At 46.0% G+C, this 24,041-nt stretch overlaps 1 protein-coding gene across 9 annotated transcripts in view; it reads left to right on the top strand.

The window, feature by feature from the left end:
• Positions 1–23,479, top strand: part of GLI3 (GLI family zinc finger 3) — a 305,222-nt gene extending 281,743 nt beyond the window's left edge. For all 9 annotated transcript variants that reach the window (XM_043463520.1, XM_043463519.1, XM_043463518.1 and 6 more), the window contains 5 exons: positions 4,617–4,766; positions 5,856–6,020; positions 11,833–12,123; positions 16,555–16,882; positions 17,835–23,479. In XM_043463520.1, the coding sequence (XP_043319455.1) occupies positions 4,617–4,766; positions 5,856–6,020; positions 11,833–12,123; positions 16,555–16,882; positions 17,835–20,167 (3,267 nt within the window). In that variant the 3' untranslated portion in view covers positions 20,168–23,479. The remainder of the gene's footprint in view (positions 1–4,616; positions 4,767–5,855; positions 6,021–11,832; positions 12,124–16,554; positions 16,883–17,834) is intronic.
• The last annotated feature ends 562 nt before the right edge of the window (positions 23,480–24,041 follow it).

Here is a 24,041-nt window from a genome sequence, read left to right on the forward strand (position 1 = left end):
CATGTATATGTATCCCTGAATCACTTTGCTTTCACCTGAAACTCACACAATATTGTTAATCAACCCAATATAAAATAAAAATTAAAACATAAATAAATAACCTAAATAAGCAGAAGGATCTCTGTGTTTCTTTGAAGTAATTGATTGTGTCCTGTGCTCAGTATTTGAACCCTTAAAGACAAACAAGACTGACCTGGTCTCTGCCAGCCGAGGTCAGAGAATCTCATTCCAAGAACAATAACTTGTGGTCTCAATCCAGGTTGGCACTCAAGCAGTTTCAGAAAAACACGAAAGCATGTTAGACAGGACTTAGGTCTACTCTGTGGGGCAGAAAGGGAAAATTCCCAAGATGCTAACCTTTTTGAATGTGAGGTTGCTTCCACGATCCCAAGGAGCTTCTCCTCTCTTCCTCCCCAGATGAGAGAAGGCTGGGTATTGTGGTTACTGATGGGCACTGGATTCCCACCACTGGGATTTTTTGGACATTGTCCAGAGGTCAAGGCTGATGCAACTTGGCCAGGTATTAATGTGAGATGGTTTGCATTTTCCAGGCACTGCTCTCATCAGCCCATTGTCAGCGCCCCCATCCCAGCTCTATGGCAGATCACTTAACTCCCTGGTCAGCAGCTTCTACACTTTTGGTTCCTAAAGTCTCATCCAGTTTAAACTTACAGCCTCCTGTCCAATCACAGCCTTCTTTCCCTACACGGGCTAGGCTCCCAGTTCAAGGGGGCTGGCAGGCTGTTTGTTTTTCTCCCACCTCACCCACCTGAAGGAGGGTACCTCTTTCCTCTCCACCCAGAGTCTGGCTGCTCCAGCCTGATGGGGAAGACAGGAGGCTTTATTAGCCTCAGGTGGCAGCTTCCCTGTTGGTCATCTCATGTGAGTAATGCCAGGCCACTTGGGGCAGGCGTCCTGGTGGGGGCACGTGAGTTCCATGTAACGGTCTATCTCACAGTCTCCCTCCTGGACACCTGACCCAGTGTGCTGCATTTTAGGTGGACCCACGCTTGGCTGCCTCACTGGTCTCCACTGGGCCCCTGGAAGCTCATGCCTTCCTGCTACACCCAGCAGAGGCAGTGCTGGACTGCTCCCATGTCTGCCTGGCGCATCCCCTCCTACCTACATGTTCCTCTCCCGGTTCCTTGATGGCACCAAGCTCTGACCTTCTCTGGGGGCTTCCGTCCATCTTTTTCCCCACCCCCATCCTCACCTGCACGCCCACCAGGTCTCCACTCATCCTTCAGTCCCACTTTAAATGCCACTCACTGGAGAAGCTAACCCTGGTCTTTTGTGCTCCCCACAGATTTGGGACCCTCCGTTAATTGTTTTTCTAAAGCCCTCTTATTTCCCTTCCTAACACTGATCATGACTATAATTGTACAGTCATTTAAGCCATTATCCGTGTCCCTCCAGCAGACTGTAATTTCCTCAGGAAGAGACTCGGGTCTGTCTGAGTCTACGGCACAGGGCCTGATGTGCAGCAGTCCTCAGCACGTACATGTCAATATGTGGGGATAGATGAAATGTTGTGATCACTGAGTATTTCTTTTATTCCCTCCGGCAAGATGGGGTTCACATTTGGATATCATTCCAATCATTCAAGTTCTTTTGAATTCTCGATACTATATTATTTTAAAGTAATATAGCATCTACATTAAAATCTTACTGTCTGATACTGGGTAAAATGCAGTTGAACTAAGTCAGGCAAAAGCATCAAATATAAATTCTTTGCTCCAGAGAAAGTTCAGTGTCTCACCTAAGACAATCAAACCAACAGACATTCATGGAGGACTTGCCAAGTACCAGGGCTACCTCTCAGTGGCTGAGAATACAAAACCAAAAGATGTGGGTCCTGACTCAAGGAGTTAAACTAAACCCAAATTCTCAAGTCATATTCCAGTTTTAACTTTCCCTGTCTCTTTCCCCCCTCCTTTCTTTCTTTCCTCCCTCTCATCCTTCCTTCTTATTCTTTCATGTCTTCATCCAAGGAGCTCAATGTCTAATAACGTGGAAGATAGCTGAACCAAGAGCAATCTTTATGGAGGGGATTTGTGTGACCATTAATTGTTTTCCCTAGAAAGGAGACTTCATATAACACCTCTGTATCATGTGGGCTTAATGATCAGGCTTCTGTACATATCTGGGACAGTCTTGGGCAAAGTGAGAGGACCACAGACATGTTCTTGAAGCATACATTTAAAGATGGCATGTTGTCCCCTGGCCGACACATCTGTTCTCTTCATCCATGTATGTGCTCCTGTATCACTTTAAAAAATATATATTATTGGAGTAGAGTTGCTTTACAACGTTGAGTTAGCCTCTTCTGTACAAGGTGAATCAGCTATGAGTATGCATGCGTGCTACGTTGCTTCAGTCATTTCCAACTCTGTGAAAGCCTACGGACTATAGCCTGCCAGGCTTCTCTGTCCATGAGATTCTCCGGGCAGGAATACTGGAGCGGGTTGCCATGCCTTTCTGTAGGGGATCTTCCCAACACAGAGATTGAACCTGAGTCTCTTATGTCTTGTGCAATGGTAGGTGGGTTCTTTACCACTAGCGCCACCTAGGAAGCCACGTAAGTGTATATGAAAGTGAAAAGAAAGTGAAAGTCATTCAGTCGTGTCTGGCTCTTTGCGACCCTGTGGACTATACAGTCCATGGAGTTCTCCAGGCCAGAATACTGGAGTGAGTAGCCGTTCCCTTCTCCAGGGGATCTTCCCCACCCAGGGATCAAACCCAGGTCTCCCGCATTGCAGGCAGATTCTTTACCAGCTGAGCCTCCAGGGAAGCCCAAGTATATATACATATACATACACATATGTGTACATATACATCCCCTCTTTTTTGGATTCCCTTCTCATTTAGGTCACCACAGAGCACTGAGTAGAGTTCTCTGTGCTACACAGTTAGGTTCTCATTCGTTATCTGTTTCATGTATAGTAGTGTATACACGTCAGTCCCAGTCTCCCAATTCATCCCATCCCCTGTCCCTCTTGGTGTCCATGTATGCGTTCTCTACATCTGTGTCTCTAGACTACCATCCAGAGTGAAGTCAAAAAGAGAAAACTATTGTATAATATCACTTATGTATGGAATCTAGAAAAATGATACAGGTGAACTTGTTCCCAGCATCACTTTTAAGAAACTCTCCTACTGAAGACAGTTAGCTTTTTCCAGAAAACATACAACTGTCTATCAGGGGGTTGCGATGCCGTGATGAACAGGAGTGATTCTATATGGGTTCTTCTTCATGTGCAGAGCTTCTGAAAGGATCTTGGTTGTCTGCCTGCACCTGGGCCATGTCACCTGCTCTCTCCTGTCTCTCCAACTTCCTGAGAGCTGTTCTAGGAGAGTGCACCATGATTGCTTTTCTCTGCCTTCATCCAGTTTTAAACTACAAACACAACACAACAGACTGCTTTCTTTTCTTTCTTTTTTTTTTCTTACAGCAGCCGGCCGCCTAGTGAAGTAACTGGGCAAGGCTGAGTGATGGTGGAATTTTACCCCTAGGCCCTCAGAGACCACTCAGTTAGGACCCAGAACCTCATCAGGAAAGTAATTAAATGTCGTGTCACTGCTACGTGGCCCAGGAAACCCAGGGGAGGTTTCTCTCACTGCACAAATTTTTTGGTGGTGTTTCTATGTATGTGTGGGCAAGGGTTCACAAATGCCTTGAATTAAGGCAGATGAAGTATGGGGCAGCCAGAGAATAAACCGAGAGGATCGACCTAGGGCACAGATCTCCCCCGTCATCTGTGACTGAACATTAGCTTCCTGGAGCAGACGTAAGTTTGGTCCAAATTAAGATCCACCTCTTTTGGTGTGTCTGTAGTTTGCACCTGTCTCCCAGTTGTAGGACATTTGATGTATGAATCCAAGGAACTCTATTAATATACAATGGGATTCTAAAACTTTGGATTGGAATTCAGAGAAATTTCAGGGACATTCAACTTCATTTTTAATACCAAATTCACAGAGTTCTACTGCTGGAAAGAACCGTAGAAACTAGGGGATTCATTCCTTTATTTTGTGCAGGAGGATGGCACAGACCCTCAGAGACTAAGCATTTTGTTGACCGATCATCTGGCCTTCATTTTCAGAGTCAAGTTCATCTCTCTGTGATTCTTATCAAAAGAATGATCTCACTAATTGGAACTAAAGTGCCATTTGAAAAAGTGCTTTGGTTTTTCCCAGTTCTTGTTACATACATGTTTGTCTGTGTGTGTGAGAGAGCTGGAGGTCCCCTCTGTGGTCACCCCACCTTGACCCCAACTTGGCAAGTCAAAGATAGCAGAGGCCCAGAGAGGATGTGTGTGTCTCACCCCATTTCACAACTCCTGTCTTCCGTTGCCCTTGCAGTACCTTTTTCAGGACTCCAAAGCTTCTTCCAAATCCTGTCACTCCTGCTAGTTAAAAAAAGTGTCCACAGTTGGTAAGAGCAAATTGACTTAAGAAATGTACTAACCAGAACAGAATTGTCTGCCATATGGGAAAGGTACCGTGGAGCCTTTCAGACTTAAGGTTGGGGGTTTGGGGCCCTCTGTTATATTGCCTGCAGAAAAGAGTTGTACATTTCCATTTAATTTCTCTCTCTTTTTTTCCCCAAAACCCAGCATATAAATAATGACCACATCCATGGAGAGAAGAAGGAGTTTGTGTGCCGGTGGCTAGACTGCTCGAGAGAACAGAAGCCCTTCAAAGCCCAGTATATGTTGGTGGTGCACATGCGCAGACACACGGGGGAGAAGCCTCACAAATGCACTGTGAGTCCTGGGGGGCGGGGGGCGGGACGTCCACCGAGAGGGTGTCTCGCACCCGTGGGTCCTTCCTCTTACTCCAAGAACCAGAACCGTGCCAGCTGATGCGTGGTGGGAGAAGAGCGTTGGAGCGCTGTTTGTGATAAACTCCTGGGGCTGGGAGAGGGGAGAGGAGGGAAGAATTAGAGGAAGAACGCTGAGAGCTGAGCTCTGAGAGGTATTGGAAGGAAGTGTCCTAGACCCACCCTGCCCAACATGGGGGCCTCAAGACCACGTGCTTTGGAGATGTGACTGGGTAATCAAGAAGCTGATTTTTTTCAATTTTTATTTAATGAAACACTTGGCTAACGGCAACTGAGTCAGCCCAGCTCTGCAGAGTTACTAGCTGGTGGGCAGATCGCAGCAGGGACCAGCCATGTAGCACTGGGAATGAATGCGGGGCCACTGGGCTTGCCCTCACACCAGGGTCTGTCACTCCAGAGCCGTGGAGGGCACAGGGAAAGGCCAGGTTCAACTTGAAAAACTTCAGCTGACTTTTCAAAAATATAACCTGTATGGCTTTAGAGTTTTTCCTCGGCCCTCCCCCCCAGCACCCCCCTGCCCCCCAGTCTGTCACCATGGCCCAGTACAGACCTAAGAGCAGGAGGCTAAGCTTTCTTTCACTAAGGTGCCCGCCAGGCACACTCAGGCCTGAGCCTTGGTACTTTACATCTTAAAGGGCCTTTACAAACAGGATCAAATTCCGTGTCTTTGTAGGGACACAAAGCCATATTAATGAACTTTGTGCTGAATCTGAAATCAGTGGGAATTCAAGGAGATCCCTGAGCAGATAATGAAACCCATTGTCCACATTGAGTGGCCTATTAAAAAAAAAAAAAAAGTCCCGGGATTTTTACTAGCACTGAAAATGCTTTCTCTCGAGTTGCCCTGAGCCCACCATCTGAATCCCAATAAAGGCAGAGTTTAGTGGACTTTTGTTCCTTGGTTTTGAAAAGCTGCAGACCCTCCAAACGTCTGTCTTTCATTCACTTGGAGCAAGTGAGAGGCAGAAGTTGTCATTGTGTGGGGTCATCCGGATTTACCTGTCGTCCTCAGTTTGAAGGTTGCACAAAGGCCTACTCGAGACTCGAAAACTTGAAAACACACTTGAGATCTCACACTGGAGAGAAACCGTACGTCTGTGAGCACGAAGGATGCAACAAGGCTTTCTCTAATGCCTCCGATCGCGCCAAGCACCAGAACAGAACACATTCCAATGAGGTAAGGCTCCTCCGGGAGACGGGAGACGCCTGTTGGGTCCTGAGCTCAGGGGGTGGAAATAAAGAATCCTCTGGGGAATATACTTGGAGACGTGAGCCTGCTCCATTGTAGTTTCCTCTGGCCACTCCCAGCATGAGTGGATGTTAATGCTGCAGGTGATGGCTTGGGGGGGCCTCAGAGGAAGGGCTGAAACCTGGTTTTGGATGGGAGAGAGAAGCGGAGGAAGGGGGAACAAGTTTCCTGTTGTTCAGTACTGCCACCTACTGGTCAAACAGTAGGAACATCTAACTTGGAATTCCACCCACTCGCTCTGCCTGGAATAGCAGGAATGCATTTGAAGGACGATGACCCTGTAAGCACTAAGGAGAGACTGAGAAGAGAGGTGTTGACAGCTGACAGCTTACTGCTAAGACAGCCACTTTTATTTGCTTTCTCCAGGTGGTATCTTCAAATGCATTATATCAAAAAAGACTTCTGCAGAGCAACCTGACTTGGCTAAATAGGATTTCCAGACAGTCTAAATTCCAAAGGGTCTTGGAAGCTTATTCTCAGAAACCCAGAATGGGTTCTAGTCAATTATTTAAGATAATATATTGAGTAAAGCTTCAGGGGGTTCCTGTTGTGTTGTTGTTTGTTTGAGGTATTTTATCCCACACACATTTCAGAGAAGCGTAAGAATAAATGAAAATGGTTTCTAATTCGCTCTGCTTACATTTTAACTCGCTTTTGCCTGCAGATCTCCAGCTTCTCCTTGAAGGTCTAGCTCAGAGTCTGCCTCTCTCTGTGAAACCTTCTCTTGAATGAATTCAGAGATTAACACAAAGGCTTCCCACATCTGTGGTGGAAATAGTGTAGCTAGCCAGAATTTGCCCACGAGATGAAGTTCTGCCGCACAGGGTGGGTCATCCGTTTGCTCAGAACCGTGACGTGACAGAGGGAACATTTTGACCTCGGTGTGACTCTCATCTCCCGAGGTGCCAGTCAGGCCCTTCATGATCTTCCAAAGAGCTGGAGGAGGGAATTGGTAAAAGTGCGCCATTCGGCTCACTGGCCACCGGCTTGAAGGTGGCAGAGATGGCCCTCGCCAAGTTTCCTTCCAGCTGAACTGACAATCTCAAAGGGGTTTCCCACACTCTACAAAAGCACTCTAGCACATAAACTCACACACATGAGTTCACCTAATACAGATCCTAGTGGAATAAAGAAACCTGAGTCCTTTGGGATCTATAATATTGATCCACTGTTTTTAGATGTTTTAGACAAGATGCTGCATCTCCATTTTTTTTATTTATGTCAAAAATGCTTTTACAATGGGTGGTGAAAGTGAAAGTCTCTCAGTCATGTCCGACTCTTTGCAACCCCATGGACTATACAGTCCATGAAATTCTCCAGGCCAGAATATTGGAGTGGGTAGCCCTTCCCTTCTCCAGGGGATCTTCCCAACCCAGGGATTAAACCCAGGTCTCCCACATCACAGGTGGATTCTTTACCAGCTAAGCCATAAATTGTAATACAATGTACTTGTTTCGTACAAAGTTTTAGGGGATCTGAAATAGGCAGATCCATGGAGACAGAAAGATTGGTAGCTGCCACAAGCTGGGAGGAGGAGGAATAGGGATGACTGAAAATAGGTACAGGGTTTCTTCTTGGGATGCTAAAACTATTCTGGAACATGATAGTGGTAACGATTGCACAAGATTGTGAATGTGCTAAATGCCACTGGACTGTGCCATTTAAAAGGGTTTTCTTTATAGTATGTGAATTATGGTGGGTTAGCCAAAATGTTCATTTGGGTTTTTCCATATGGACTTTCCATACAAATTTTTGGCCAACCAAATATCTCAATTTAAAATGTTTTAGGGGATTTTATTAACTTAACCTAGAATTTAATTAATCTATTTATATTTCATACACTTAGGTACAATTATGACCAGAAACTTAGAAGGCATACATTCCTATCGATTCTCTTCTGTTATTGTGGAGCCAGTTGGGCCCTGAGAATGTTAGAACTTCAGCAATGAATAGATATAAATATGCTTACTGAGTTTTTATCTTTTTATGAGCTTCAAATGTGTGCCCACATCTGTTTGCTTTAATGAAATGCATTATAGTGGAGCTTGAATTCTTGTGTGCATTAGAAAGTGCGGTGTTGTATGAGAGTTGAATATCCATCATGAGGTTAAACTGTATCTTGGTCAACAATATCTTTCACCAAAATGGAGCGATTTACCTAAAATAAATGATTAACATTGACCATAAACACATAAGTAAAATTTTATTCACAATCACGTAAATCATTTTTCTCTGTTCCATGAATAGAGAAAGCCCTCAGCTTTGTCTATGAATGATAGACAGTTTCAGATACATCAAAATTAAGTGTGTCCAGGAAGTCCAGATTTGTATCATCAATCAAGCATAGACAAATCCAGATGTCTTCTTTCATTTATTTGTCCTCTTATTTGTATATTCATCCTTTCTCTGAACAAATATTGATTGATAGATGGTTATCTGGCAAGCAGGTTGCTATTCTGGATGAGGCAGATGGCATGGAACAGAATAGGAAGCAATTCCCATTCGGGGAAGCTAATCTAGCTCTCACCCCCGTGGCTATCCTGCCCATGTAGGGCCACTGAACCATCACAGTGGCCTCTCACCAGGCTCCCTACTCCAGAACATGGAGCTACTGTTCTATCCCAAACCAGATGAAGCCAGTTTCTTTGAGCTCTGATTTGGTTGTATCTCCCTATCCAGAAAGTTCCAGAGGCTCCATCTTTCCTAGGAAAAGTTTAGACGTCTTATGCCTGTATTGGATTGGCCAAGAAAATATTTTTCTGTAAGATACTTTCTGAACTTTTTGGCCAACCCCATATCTGCTTTCACCTGCTCAACCCCAATCTTCCTTTTCTGCAATCCCTTGACCTCTCACCATGGTGAACATGAACACAACCTTCCAGACAGCAGGCCCACATGCCTGGAGTGGTCCTACTACTGGACTCTGGATACTTTTTTTTTTTTTTTGCATTCTCTTGCCCTCATTTTTATCCTTCAGCATCTTGTTCATCTTTAAGGACCCAACTACAACACCTTTTTTAATCAAAGCTCTGTTTATCAAGCACTTACTATGTGCCCCATATCACATCATGGTAAGCACTATGTATACATGGTCAGATTTAGTTCATACCCTGACCCCATGAGCTGGGCATTATACCCAGATACAGAAATTTGATGATTGATGCCTTCCACCATCTTCCCAATGAAAGAATGGTTCCCCTCTGTCCATATCCTTCTTAGCATCCACACTTTTCATATTTTCCATTCTTTAAGATTTAATCCTATCATATATAAAACTGTGCTCACAGAGTCTTATATCTAGTAGGGATCATTAAATGTTTATCTAAAATTTTATTTGGATAAATTCTACAAAGTCAATAAGTGTTCACAAAGTATCTTTCAGTTCAGGGAGTCAAAAAGGCAATCATGGTGTCAAAATTTAAACGTCCAGGACAGGAAATGTGGGTAAATTAGAACCCTGACAACATTTCTTTACCTACACTTAGATTGCATTTCAGTCATTAATCAGAACAGAATTTGGGGGCCCATCTACATCATGTAGTGTTTGTTGTGAAGTGCTGTTTCCTGACCTTGTGTGCTTGGAGACTTTTGTAGGTGGCTATTGTTTATCTGCACATACAAGGGCACAGGGGCACACATGTACTTGTTGGTCCTGGAAATGCAGGAGCTGATGAATATTAGTATATTCATTCCATCTCTAGCTATGTGCTCATTTCCCAATTAACCCATGATACACACATGCAGACATCTACGGGAAGAACGGTTCTTCAAACCTGGACTGCTGGCCTGGTTTTGCTCCCTCTCCCCGCCCCAGACGTTGCTGCCTGCCCGTCACAGCAGTGCAGTGAGCCAGCACTGGGCCAAGGTCGGACACTACACAGTAATAGCCCTGATCGTCAGAGCCATTCTTCTGTCCCTAATGCATAGAATTTGATGTGCTCATTTCATTATACATATATATGCTGCAAATCACACAAGCTCCTGAAGAGAAGTAATTTGTAGTTAATGGGAATCAATTCAACCCAAAATTATCCCAAATTTGGAGGTGAGGTCTCTCAGCATTCAGGAATCTTTACCTCATTCCATTAGGGCATGCCATAATTTTAGGCAGCGCTCGGCCCGTTCTTGGGCTTTTAGTGGAAAAGCATCATTCTATAAGACAGGGACTCTTTTTTAATCCAATGGATACATTATATTAATCATGTCTTTCATGACTATTGTTTAATAGCTCATCTCCTGATATATACAGATGTAAATATAGACTCATATAAGCATCCGTGAATATATTATATTTCAAATGAAGTAAACAGAATCACAGTTCTGATGTTGGTTATGAATATAAGGCCAGCAGTTATGTGATGTGAGTAAATATTCAACCATAAGGGTCTGTATAATTTTTGATGACTATAGGTTGGACCACTGACCCACACAGAAAATGAAATTAGCATGAAGTAATTTCCTTAGTACTCAGGAGCAGAGCCTCACCCAGAAATACTCATCTCCAGAATGACATCTATCCACCCTCATCAGTTTATGAGTGAGCATTTGTGGATACTCCAACAGGGCTTAGGACTTTGAAGATCGGAAAGGTTCTGGATATTCTGAGCCCTGAGCACCCCGACACAGTTGTAATACAACCCAAGGGATCATATTTTAGTGATATCTGACCTAGGAGAGGCTACAGCAATTTTAAAAAATATTTATTCATTTATTATTTATTTGTCTGCACCGGATCTTAGTTGTAGCATGCGGGATCTTCAATCTTTACTGTGGCATGTGGTCTCTAGTTCCCGGACCAGACATGTGGGCTCTAGGTCCCTGACCACAGATGGAACCCGGGCCCCCTGCACTGGGAGCGCAGAGTCTTAGCCACTGGACTACCAGGGAAATCCCAGGCAATTATCATTATTATTATTATTATTTTTACTATGTCGATGTGTAAAGAGTACATTTTAAAAGGTGGAAGAGTGATTTTAAGTCTGGGAAACAGGAATTCATAAGAAATGTCTTCACGTAAGCTCTCCCCAAAGATGTGTAGCATTCTTCTCATGAAAGGTTGGGTGTCTTTTAAGCCTTCTTCTTTTATCATCACCATCAGCATCACCACCGTCATCATCATCAAATTATCTTGGACACCATGTGACACCATGACACTACTTCCTACGCACAGAATAAATTTTTCCAGGAGCACAAACACAATTTACACGTCCTAAGTTCTCCGTGTGTGTGCGCGCGTGTGTATGTGTATGTGTGTGTGTGTGCGCGTGTGTGTGTGCGCATGTGCACACACACACTCAGTTACGTACCACTCTTTGCAACCCCCGTGGATTGCAGCCCACCAAGCTCCTCTGTCCATGAAATTTTCCAGGCAAGAATGCTGGAGTGGGTTGCCATTTCCTACTCTAGGGGATCTTCCTGACCCAGGGATCAAACCCATGTCTCTTGTATCACCTGTATTAGTAGGCAGATTCTTTATCACTGTGCCACCTAGGATTCTCAAGCTCTCCCTGAGCACTCTCTAAAATAGTAATGTGTTCAGGCTAGATTCCATGGACCCCAAACTGTGTCCAGATAGTCTTTATTAAACCACTGCACCATTTAGAGGGTTTTCAATACCTCAAAATCGTGTGATCCTGCTTTGAAAGAATTAAAAATATAATGAAGAGCCACAAGAGACTGTTGGGCCGAGGATAATCACTTTGATAACAATCTATTCTTTCATTGGTGGGGCATTTGACAGAAACCATACGTGTGCAAAATCCCCGGCTGCACCAAGCGCTACACAGACCCCAGCTCCCTCCGGAAACACGTGAAGACTGTACATGGCCCAGAGGCTCATGTCACCAAGAAGCAGCGTGGGGACGTGCATCCCCGGCCCCCGCCCCCGCGAGATTCCGGCGGCCACTCGCAGTCTAGGTCACCTGGCCGGCAGACTCAGGGAGCCCTCGGGGAGCAGAAGGACCTCAGCAACACTACCTCAAAGCGGGAAGAATGCCTCCAAGTGAAAACGGTCAAGGCGGAGAAGCCCATGGTATGTCATTCGCTTTCCTTCTGATTGTCCCAGGTCTCTCAAGGGGCCAGGTAGGGTGCTGAGTCAGGGGAGGATCACATCACCCCTGTCCTCACTGGAACCCACTGTTTGATTTAAGGAGGTCAGAACTCATTGATCTCAACTGCTTACCCCAGCTCAGAAAAGAGGTTTGAGGTTTCCTAACTGCTTTTTTTAAATTGATCTGGAAATTGTGGCAGATAGACACATACCACTAACCACATTTGCAGGAGGCCTCTAACATAGAGAATTATTCATTGGGTCCCTGTGTATACATGTTTTCTGACTTCTTTGCCTTGGTGACCCCAAGAGAAATAAGTCATGCATGCGTGCTGAGTCACGTCAGCCGTGTCCAACTCTTTGTGACCCTGTGGACCGCAGCCCACCAGGCTCCTCTGTCCATGGGATTCTCCAGGCAAGAATAGTGGAGTGGGTTGCCATGCCCTTCTCCAGGGGATCTTCCTGACTCAGGGATCGAACCCGTGTCTCTTATGTCTTCTGCATTGGTAGGCAGTTTCTTTACTACTAGCACCACCTGAAATAAGCCATGGTCCCTGTTCTTTAGGGGTCTGCAGTCCAGTGGGATAGGCAGATCAAGAAAGCTTGGGTGATAAGGCTCTAAGACAAGTCTGGGGGTGAGCATTCAGAGCGGAGCTAACAGGGTGCACTTGGCGATGCCATGGGAGGGGCAGCGGGCAGGGGGCCGCCAAGAACATCACTCAGAGCGGGGAAGGAATGTGTGCAGGGGCCCGACCTGGCACAGCCAAACACGAGTCATGGGGCCCCAGGGGAATGTGCTGGAGTAAAAAGAGGGGAGGATATGAAGGGATTTTAAATTTTTTTCTGAATTTTTAGAAAAGACAACTCCCGTGCCAATCTAGAGATTAGTTGATAGACTTGCAATGGTATCTAAAATGATTCCTGAAACAAGGAGGTGGAAAGCAAGGGAGGGATTTGAAAAATGTCATCGACAAAAATCTTACAGTTTGATGACAAATAGGACACATGGATTAAGCTATTGCTGCGGCTTCTTTCGGACTTCACTTGGTGATTTTTGCATGGGCCAGAATAAAACAGCTAAAATTTTCCCAAAGACAAAATGAAAAGAGTAGAAATCAGAGGAGATTTAGTTCATCTATATTTGGTATATTTATATGGAGTCAGCTCTGTGTTTTGGGTTCTAGTCTGTCCAATCTTTGGATGTGGAAGAAATGTACTAGATAAGTCACGTGCTTAGACTTCCACATGCATGGGAATGATCAGACAGGCAGATTTCTACTCAGTGTAAGGAATCATTTGCATAAAATTAGAAAAGTCCAGGAATTGGATGGACATCTTGTGAATTCCTGAGTGATGTCATGTGTAGCCAGTATGTATGGGCAGGAAGTAATTACGCATATGAGTTAATTGCATTTTAGTGACTAACTGAGTTTGTCTTTAAACTCTTAAGAGTCTTAGCAAGTGACATTAGGTCTAGCCAAAAATCATGCAAATAAGCTATCCAGATGTATCATTATTTTCCGTGGATAGCTGTACTTTGCTTTTAAAAAAACACCTTACTAAGAAGTTTATATATGTGTTATAACTGATCCCTATACATTTAAATTAATCAGTTCATAAACTGTGTTTTATATACTTTTGGGGGAGGAATATTTATCAATTTCCTAAAATAAAGTCCACCTGTATAAAAATTGTACAAAAGATTCAACCGTTTATCCTTAATGTTTACTGAAACAAAGAAAGTGAATCTTTGGTCTCCTAGATAATGTCATTGAAAGACAATGATTTATATTTGTAGGACATCCTGTGAGCTCAGAGTCCCTGGTACCTTTTATGTACATCCTTAGCAAAAAATAAGGAAAAAAAGAAAACTTATCACTTCTCTAAACACTCATTATTTAAAAAGAAAATTGGTAGAAATAAAAACGACAGCGGTTTTGCTCAGTGACATCTGAGATGCTCCAAGATGTGAAATATTTTATGAGATACAGATATATTGATATAGAAACAAACTGCTGGAAAGAGCTCTCAGATATTGAGACTAGGCCCCATATTTTACAGGTGTGGAAACAGGCTCAGTGAGGTTAATAAATTAACCAAATTTCCACAGGAGACTTTTTTATGTATATGTACCCACACATGTAAATATAAGTAGGTATCTTCATAGACATAGTTACTGAAGCATGTGAGATTTACATTTCTAATATTCTTTCTTTAACAACTTGTCTTTGATTTGTTCATCACGCTATAAATTAAATTCTTTCTTCTTTTTTTCTGATTACTCCAACATCTCTTCTGTATAATGCTCCTAAATGTCTTGTTCTCACTTCCTAAGGACAGTGGGTAATAAGGTGAGGGAATTTTGGCTTCTCTGCTCTCTTTGTTTTGTTTTCATTTTAACATATAGCTCTCTGTTTGTTTCATTTTCTTTAATCTTTGTCCTTTGTGATATCTTTGGTAGTGAACATTGCTCAGATATGTTTCCAACATAGAAGCAATGTGTTTTGAACATTCAGCATGTGAAAATGTGGAGTTAGATGTTGAAATTCATTGTTCTATTTGTCTAGGATTCCATAATAAATCACACTGGGGCCGACCAAGCAGATGTTCTCAAAGACCATTTAACTGTCATGTTGACTAGTGTAAATTTATTCTTGGACCAGACATGCACCACCTTCTTGGAGCAAGAACTGGATATACTTGTTGGCAATCTAACCTGTATTGAACTGTCTGGGGTCCTGTAAGGATTTTCTAATTGTAGATGCATGAGCCTTCTTCCAGGCCCTGTGGAAACACGAGTCTGCACCCTTCTACAGGAAAGTGTGTGTACATACACACAGATTCACACACACACATACTGATTTGACAATCTGAGAGGAAAAGTCATTCAAAGCCCTGGATGATCTAAGTTCTCTGCAAAGGAGCAGGTGGTCTGGCCCTTCAGTACTCTGCAGAAGCAAAAATAAGCCAGGCTTCATGCATTCATGATCACATTTGTGCATCTTATTTTTCTCTGCTTGGTTGCCCAGGACACACTTAGTGTACCATGTGGTGCTCACTTAGAAAGTGTTCATTTCCTTGGGTGTGTGTACTGTGGTCTCAGAAAAAGTGTGACAGGTTCCATGGAAATGACCTGTGTCCAGAGCCCGTTCTGACAGCACTGTGGTTCCACCTGAGACCATAGCCGTGTGTGCCAGAGTGTGTGTGATTATCTCTCCTTGCTCATGGGCTCTTGTCAGACTCCAGTTGCTAGGTAACACCAGAGTGAGTGCTACAGAGGAACAGAAGTGAGGCCAGGCCAGGAGTCTAGGTCATCACACTGTTCACTTTGTGACTTTGGGCAGTCACTGAACTTCTCTGAACATCACTTTTCTTATCTCTGTGAAAAGGATTCAACTGTTTATCCACCGGGGCACCACTGGAATTTTAGATGGGCCAGGTCCAGGTTGTGCGGAACGCTCAATGCAAGCCAGAGTGCTCCCAAACGTAGACACAATGAGCTGTCCCCATGGTCAGGGGCCCCTGGAGGGGGGCCTTTCCCTGAGAACCTAGTGGACTAGATTAAGTTCCCAAGAGTTGCAGAATTGGCTTGCCAAGTCCACTTGGTTGGGGTTAGAGAAACCTGGCTTGATTCTCCTAGTGCAAGGCTAGTTGCACACTGGAGACTGGAAGATGCCCGTGACTTCTCCAGAGACGCCTTTCTGTCTATGGCAGAAACTAAGTGACTTATGTCTTCCCTCTTACAACTGCTTTTATGTATATCCCCCTACTTGGAGTTTTACAAAGTAAGAAAATGTAGAAGGAATGGACAGAGATTATAGAGCTTGGGGAACCAACCCTGAACCGTAAAGAGGGACTGGTTGGAGGGGAAGTAACATGTGTTCCTGGCATATATATCCTGAGGACTAAAGCATTTATACTAATAACCACTAATACTCTCCAAGCCAATTAATTACTACCTATTATCCAGGTCTTTTTGAACTCTGTGTGCTTTCAGGGCTTCACTCCTAATTTCCACAACAATCCTTAGGATAAATAAACTGTCCCCACATTCTGGATAAGGAAACTGAGGTTTAGAGTGGCTAAGTAATTTGCCCAAAGGCTAAAGTCATGGAGGTGGGGTGGGAACTGAGGAAATGTGACGCAGAGTTGGCATCCGGGGAGGGATCCCATGGCTGCAACATCACACCTGGCTCCCCCTGCTGTCCATTGCCCTCCACGGTACATTTGTCTGCTGGCCCATCCATCATCACTGAGCTCAACGGAGGTCACCTTCCATGCACTAGAAAATAGTTCTTCTCATCCCACCCGCTGAGAATCCCGCAGGACTTGATCTGCGTGATTGCTCATCGTCTGCTCCCTGGCCTTGATCATCTAGGTAACATTTATTTCCTTTTCTTCTTGACCCCACAGACATCTCAGCCAAGCCCTGGTGGTCAGTCTTCATGCAGCAGCCAACAGTCCCCCATCAGCAACTATTCCAACAGCGGGCTCGAGCTTCCTCTGACTGATGGAGGTGGTGTGGGCGAGCTCAGTGCCATTGATGAAACCCCAATCATGGACTCGACCATTTCCACTGCAACCACAGCCCTTGCTTTGCAAGCCCGGAGGAACCCAGCAGGGACCAAATGGATGGAGCACGTCAAACTAGAAAGGCTCAAACAAGTGAATGGAATGCTTCCACGACTGAACCCCATTCTACCCCCTAAAGCCCCTGCAGTCTCTCCTCTCATAGGAAACGGTGAGTTCCAGCCAGACCTCATGTCTGCTTGTTGTTTTCTGTTCTTTCATAGGCAGCCAGAGCACTGAGTAGGCCCAGTCCTTGGGTTTTCTGGTTGCTTGTTTCCCCACCAGCCCTAAAATGATGCTGGAACTACGCATATTAGTGTTACCTTTCTAGAGAGCCCATATTTTATTGGGTTAGCCAAAAAGTTCGTTCAAGTTTTTCTGTAAGATAATACAGGGGGAAAAAAAAATCAATGAACTTTTTTGGCCAACCCAATAAAAGCAGACAGCAAGAGGATAATACTGGAATGAAAAGTAAAACTTTACGTGACTCATATTTTGATGGTGAAATCATCACTATTAGATCAGAGTAAGGAAATCTTAGCTGCAGAGGCATCCAGAGTTAGCCCCTGTCTCTGATTTCCACAGTCTACAGCCAGCAGGTATAAGAGTCATTTTGACCAATGTTGGCCCAATTCAGAGACACTGGGGGCCAGTGTCAGCCCCCAGTCATTTTGTGTTTTTGAGATTACACTCAGTACCTGGAGCAGAGCCCAAGTACTCCCCCACCCCACCAACTCAGGTGCCTTACACATGCATAGGATGTCAGAGGAAGCCCTGAGAATGGGCATGAGACCCTCAGAATGCCTTCTGCCCTTGGACTTCCTGTAACTTGAGCACTGTGTCTACATCCTGTGGTTCTTCACTTTGCCCTTGCACTACACCTGCAAAGGAGCTTAACTCATCCAGGGAGTTGTTTCTGCTTTGTTTAAGCCAGGGAATCCATCACTGCAGCCTGCCACCTGCTCACCCACCCCCTTACTTCGTCCCTGGCCCTTCGGCACTGCAGGGCAGGGGTGGGTCACCATGACCAGACCGCCTGGCCCCAGAAACCAAAAAGAGTCAGTTTGCCGACACCTGTGTTGTCGTCCCGAGATGAACCCGTGTCTCCCACGCTGTCTCTGCAGGCACGCAGCCCAGTACCAGCTGCAGTCTGGGCGGGCCCATGCCCCTCCTCCCGAACAGAAGCGACCTGTCTGGGGTGGACATCACCATGCTGAACATGCTCAACCGGAGGGACAGCAGCACCAGCACCGTCAGCTCCGCCTACCTGAGCAGCCGCCGCTCCTCCGGCATCTCCCCCTGCTTCTCCAGCCGCCGGTCCAGCGAGGCGTCCCAGGCCGAGGGGCGACCCCAGAACGTGAGCGTGGCCGACTCTTACGACCCCATCTCCACCGACGCCTCTCGCAGGTCCAGCGAGGCCAGCCAGGGCGACGGTCTGCCCAGCCTGCTCAGCCTCACTCCCGCCCAGCAGTACCGCCTGAAAGCCAAGTACGCCGCTGCCACGGGCGGCCCCCCGCCCACCCCGCTGCCCAACATGGAGAGGATGAGCCTCAAGACCCGGATGGCCCTGCTGGGAGACGGCAGGGAGCCGGCGGGGACCCTGCCTCCCGTGCATCCTCCCCGGAGATGCAGCGACGGCGGGGCCCATGGTTACAGCCGGCGCCCACTGCTGCCCCAGGACGCGCTGGGCAACGGCGTGAGAAGAGCCAGCGACCCGGTGAGGACGGTATCTGAGAGCCTCTCTCTGCCCCGGGTGCAGCGGTTCAACAGCCTTAACAGCTTCAACCCTCCAGTGTTGCCTCCATCCCAGGAAAAGCGCAACCTTGTGCTTCAGAACTACACGCGGCCTGACGGGGGCCAGGCCCGCCACTTCCACTCCTCTCCCTGTCCCCCGAGCATCACTGAGAATGTCACCCTGGAGTCCCTGACCATGGACGCCGACGTGAGCCTGAACGATGAGGACCTCCTGCCCGATGACGTGGTGCAGTATTTAAATTCCCAGAACCCAGCCGGGTACGAGCAGCACTTCCCAGGCACCTTCTCTGATGACAGCAAAGTGCCCCACGGCTTGGGGAGTGGACCCGGGGACTTTGACCCACTGGGGCTGCCCGACAGCCATGCCAGCCACACCGGCAGCCAGCAGTACCGCGGCCTGGAGCAGCCCTGCCCTGATGCCAGTAAATCCGACCTGCCCATTCAGTGGAACGAAGTCAGCTCGGGCAGCGCCGACCTGTCCTCCTCCAAGCTGAAATGCGGCCAGCGGTCCATGGGGCAGCAGTCCCGGGCCTTCGGGTCGTATAGCCACATGGGTGTTCACCCACAAAATCCCCTGAGGAGTGGGGCTGGCCCAGCTGGGGGGTATCCGACCCTCGGGGAGCACGCCAGCTCCTTCGGGGGCCCGGAACACTTATTGAGCCACGGTGGCGGAGCTGGCACCAACGGGAATGCCTTCCACGAACCACCCTATAAGGCCCAGCAGTATGGGAACTGCCTCGCCAGGCAGCCTGGTGCCCCCAGCTTACTCGATGGGGCCTGCGGCCCCGGGATCCAGGCGGCAAAGCTGAAAAGCATCACCATGCAAGGGAGCGGGAGCCATCTGGATTTTGGCCTGTCGGTGGCCCCGAATGAGTCAGCGGGCAGCACGGTGAATGGCATGCCCACCCCAGACCCCACAGGGCAGGGGTACCTGCCGCAGCAGCTCCTCGGTGACAGCACGCACCCCCAGGGGGCAGGCCGCTCTGGGCAGAACCTGCTGGGGCAGGCTAGCGCTACCTCACACATCTATCAAGGGCCGGAGAGCAGCCTGCCCGGGCCTCCCAGCATCAGCGTGCAGCTGCCAAGCGTGGCAGCCGTCAGGGGCTACCAGCCATGTGCTGGCTACGGGGGCGGCCGGCGCCAGGCTGGGCCGAGGGGTGGTCTCGCTCTGCAGCCGGGACAGCTCAGTGACCCGAGTCAGACCTGCAGGGTGAATGGCATCAAGATGGAGATGCCAGGACAGCCCCATCAGCTCTGTTCAAATGTGCAGAGTTACTCTGGTCAGTTCTATGACCAAACCGTTGGCTTCGGTCAGCAAGACATGAAAACTGGTTCCTTCTCCATGTCAGAAGCCAACTGCCTGCTCCAGGGGGCTGGCGCCGAAAACTCTGAATTACTCTCCCCAGGTGCTAACCAGGTGACAAGCACGGTTGACAGCCTCGACAGCCATGACCTGGAAGGGGTGCAGATTGATTTCGACGCTATCATAGACGACGGGGATCACGCCAGCCTGATGTCAGGAGCCCTGAGCCCAAGCATCATTCAGAACCTTTCTCATAGCTCCTCCCGACTCACCACGCCGCGAGCCGCCCTCCCGTTCCCGCCTCTGTCTTTGAGCACCACCAACATGGCAATCGGGGACATGAGCTCTCTGCTGACCTCCCTTGCAGAAGAAAGCAAATTCCTTGCGGTTATGCAGTAAGCATTAGGGGAAAAAAACAACTGCCAAGAGACCTGAAACTTTAGGAGTTTAAAAGATTAAATTGACCCTTTTTTGTTTGGCTGAGTTTTTTTAGTTCTGTATGTATTTTAGCGATCTCATCTCACCTAACTGGGATGTGTTTCAAGTATATTCCTTTTATGGAAAAGGACTCTGAAAAACCCTAAAGTATTCTAGGGAGAAACTGTCTTCCATTTCAGTTTTGAATCAGTATTGTTACACTCAAAACATCCTCTTTTAAAAAAAAAGAAAACTGTAAGCCTGTTCCTCCCTCCCCCACCCCCTTTTTTTTAGTAAACCGGTGTAAATGGTGATGTGCGAGTTCTTTCTTTTCAGAGAGAGGGCAAGTGAAAGGATTTGACGTGTCTCTCTGTTATTCCAAGGAACTAGGAAGTTGGTGTGCTTGTGACTAAGGGGTTACACGTCCAGCGTTTTTCCATTTTCCTTTACATATGCTCAATGTTTGCTTTTGTGTTTTGTTTCTTTTGTTTTTGAATTCGCACACTGGGCTCGGGAGTCGGAAGTTGGAGAGTGAGTTTGGGAATCTCTTGTGGGTGTACTGTAGCAGAGGTGACAGGCTTTTGAGAAGCTCCCAATCCCCGTTCAGTTTGGGGCATGCTTCAGACAGATACACACAAGTGGAAATTCAGGGCTCTTGTGCAGGAAATTGTTTGTCCCCAGTTGAGGTTTAAAATTCTTCCTGTCCATACATGTGCTATGGACAGGAAGGTGGGTACGTCTATATGTCAGTTCTCAGTTATGGACCCTGCCTCCCTGTCTCTGTCTGTCCATGAATGCTCAGTGCTGTTCCAGGGAGGAGTGCTGGGTGACGCTCAGACACACTATTACTTTCATCTGTTCTGGTAAGAAGGGAGATATGTTATAGATTAAAGCTATTGCATAGAATTTGGGAAATATTTGTGGGTTGGCATATTTGTTGATTAGTTCCATCTCTCGCCCCATTTTCATAGATAACAGAATAACTGAGAATTGATTATATCTAGTTTTGAGTATGTAGGTACTTAATCCCACAGCTGGCTATGTCATCAACAATATATTAATTCCACTATAGAAAAAGAGTATTTCTAGTCTAAGTGCCCTATTTTAGGGGACTTACGAAATTTGGTTGTAAAAGAAAAGCTCACAGACCAAGATATTTGGAATAAATTGCTTCAAACATTTCCAGTACTTAAAAACCCTAAGGGCGTAGTTTCATAGCTGTGTGGATACGTTTTTAACACTCTATTACATTATGCACCCATTTAAGAAGTTAAGTCTTCTATGCAGTTTGTCCTTAATGTGGACTTAAGCTAGACTCTCAGATGAAAAGGTTTAAAGACTTAAAAAGTGCAGCTACTCCCCATATATACAATTGCTACACATAAAAGACATACCATTTGTGCACAGAGTATGTGGACTATCCAGCATTTTACTTTTAAAAATTATGTAAACTATGAAAATACAATATCAACACCTCCATCGACATGTTGTATTCTGTCCCATTGATCTTGGAGTTAGATTTATCCAAAGTGATTCGTGAGTCCATTATGTGTTTTTTCCCCTTTAGTTCTTCCATTTAAATTAGTAGTAGACAAAAATCAAATAAAAGTATGAGATAATAGAATGTTGGGACCAGCTCATTTTTCTCAGGTTTATGTTCTCTTATTTGGACCAAGAATCTCACGTGGGGTAAAATTCCCCTCTGAATTTTAGACTTTTGGGACTTCAGCTGAGACGGTTGGGTTTGCTTTCAACTAGATGAAAGCAGAGGGGTGTTGCGGTCCTCCTGCTGTTCCCCACGTGCAGCACCTTCTTTTAAATCAAAGGAAGCATCCACTTTGGAACAGAGCCCCAAATCAAAAGATAAGTAGTGATCTAAGCTAGGAGAGTTGAGTTTCTATCACTCTTCAGTGGAAAAACCAAGGCCTTTTCTGTATTCTTCAAACGGGTCATGATCTGGTCACAAAATTGGCAGTCCAGCTCCCTGAATCTCGTATCTAGGTGAACTCAAAGTCCCAAGGTCTGAGCTCGCCTGCTCTTGTGGCTTAACCCCACTCCTGTCTTCCTCCTCCTGCACCGAGAGCCCTTCCTCACTAGAGTCCTTGGATGTGCCCTGCATTTCTCAGTTACCATATTTCCCAAATCACCTTCGCTGTGCGTGGAAGGATGGATGGAGACTGAGATGAGGACGGTTGTCACCTTGTGCCCTTGTTTTTTCCTTTGCTTTCTGGTGATTCTCCTGGTTGTCCCCTATCTTTTTCTTTCTATACTTTGTTTTCCTTGTTCTGGCCTTCAGATATGCAGGAGACCCACTCACCTTTCAGCTCAGTATTTGGTTTCTCTCAGTATGAAAATCTCAGAAGGATGGAGGAGAGGAGAGGCGGGAGAGGAAAGTGTCCTTTTGAATGTGATGGTCTGTTGTGATAGTCAATGAAGAAGATCTTTCGGGGCCACTTCCAAGTGTTCTGTCTGGACATGGATTTCTGTACACTTAGAATCTCCTGTGATGGGACCCATCCCCAGCCTCCAGTCTTCCCCCCACTTCTCTTGTCCTTTGCACTTGGAGAGATAACACCAACTCACTAGGTTCATACCCTGCTTATTAATGCAGGCTCTTACATGGTACTTCTGTTTAGCACCTGTGTTAAACGTGTTTTTCCTTGTCGATCCATTTTGTTTTCTTCTCTAAAGAACTGATCAGACTGCCCCTGCTCTTCACACATTCGCTCACACTCTTGAGCCACAGAGTTTTGATTCTTGCGATGTATGTGCCTTATTTTATGTTAATGTCGTCCAAGTGAGGGACCAGTTGGTGTTGCCCAGTCAGGGCTTGAGGCTGTGTGCTTCCTCCGGCCAAGAGGACCCGATTGTAGCAGAGTCTGAGCTGTTTCGTAACCTGACTTCCCATGTTGTTTTGAATGCATCGGAGGATGTTCTTTTCTGACAAGTTACTGTTGTGTATCCTGCAAACGTGTAAGATAAAATACAAGTTCATTGTTTTCACCTTTTTTAGATTTTTTAAAAAATAAAATGTGTAACCCTTTTTTTAAAAGAAACATGTGTAAATACATTTAAGTATTGTAGGCATAGTGTTTGGACGTGGCCGGCCCCGGGCCTTCCTCGGATCAGCCTGCAGCCTGTGCGATGCCCCCCACGCCCACCTCAAGCCCGGGGCTGCAGCCCCCCAACAGATGGACTCTTACTTCTGCTTTCACAACCACTTAGTCTTTTTATAACAAAGAAAAGGAACAATGTTTCTTACAACGTCAATAAAAAAAACTCTTTGTACTGAAATGTTTCTAGGCCATTTATTTAATTCATAGTTGAATGGAAAGGGGGCTTTCTTTGGAAAAGTCCAGAACCTGCATTTACTCAGACCACCCCCCTGACTTCACACACACACACACACACACACACTCACAAGCTTAGTCTGAGACCCAGACTCCTCATCCCTAAGATGGAGAATGAGGCAATCCACTCTCCGAGTGGTATGTGAGGAGGGGTACCTGGGAGGCATGCTGGTTGTAATGTGGGCCATTTTTCTTAATTTCATCTCTTGGCCAAACTTTTAAGAGGAAGGACATGAATAGGTTTAACGTCTCACAACATGTTCCTCTTTTATATATCATCCTGTTATTCGGAGATACCCTAACACACCTTAACAGAAAATCTGACGTGGTAGAAGCTTACTTTCATGTGGCTTTTAATAACTGATACCAGACAGAAATATAAGCTATTTCTCTCATTTGTCTTTTCTCCAGATTATTATAAAAGACTCTAAGAGGGTCTCTTCCTCTTTCTCAGTAGCATCAGGTATCTTTTGAACCACCAGGCGAAGGCACTGGGTGTTGTTGGG

The sequence above is a fragment of the Cervus canadensis genome, chromosome 3 (genome assembly GCF_019320065.1).
Source record: "Cervus canadensis isolate Bull #8, Minnesota chromosome 3, ASM1932006v1, whole genome shotgun sequence".
NCBI lineage: Eukaryota > Metazoa > Chordata > Mammalia > Artiodactyla > Cervidae > Cervus > Cervus canadensis.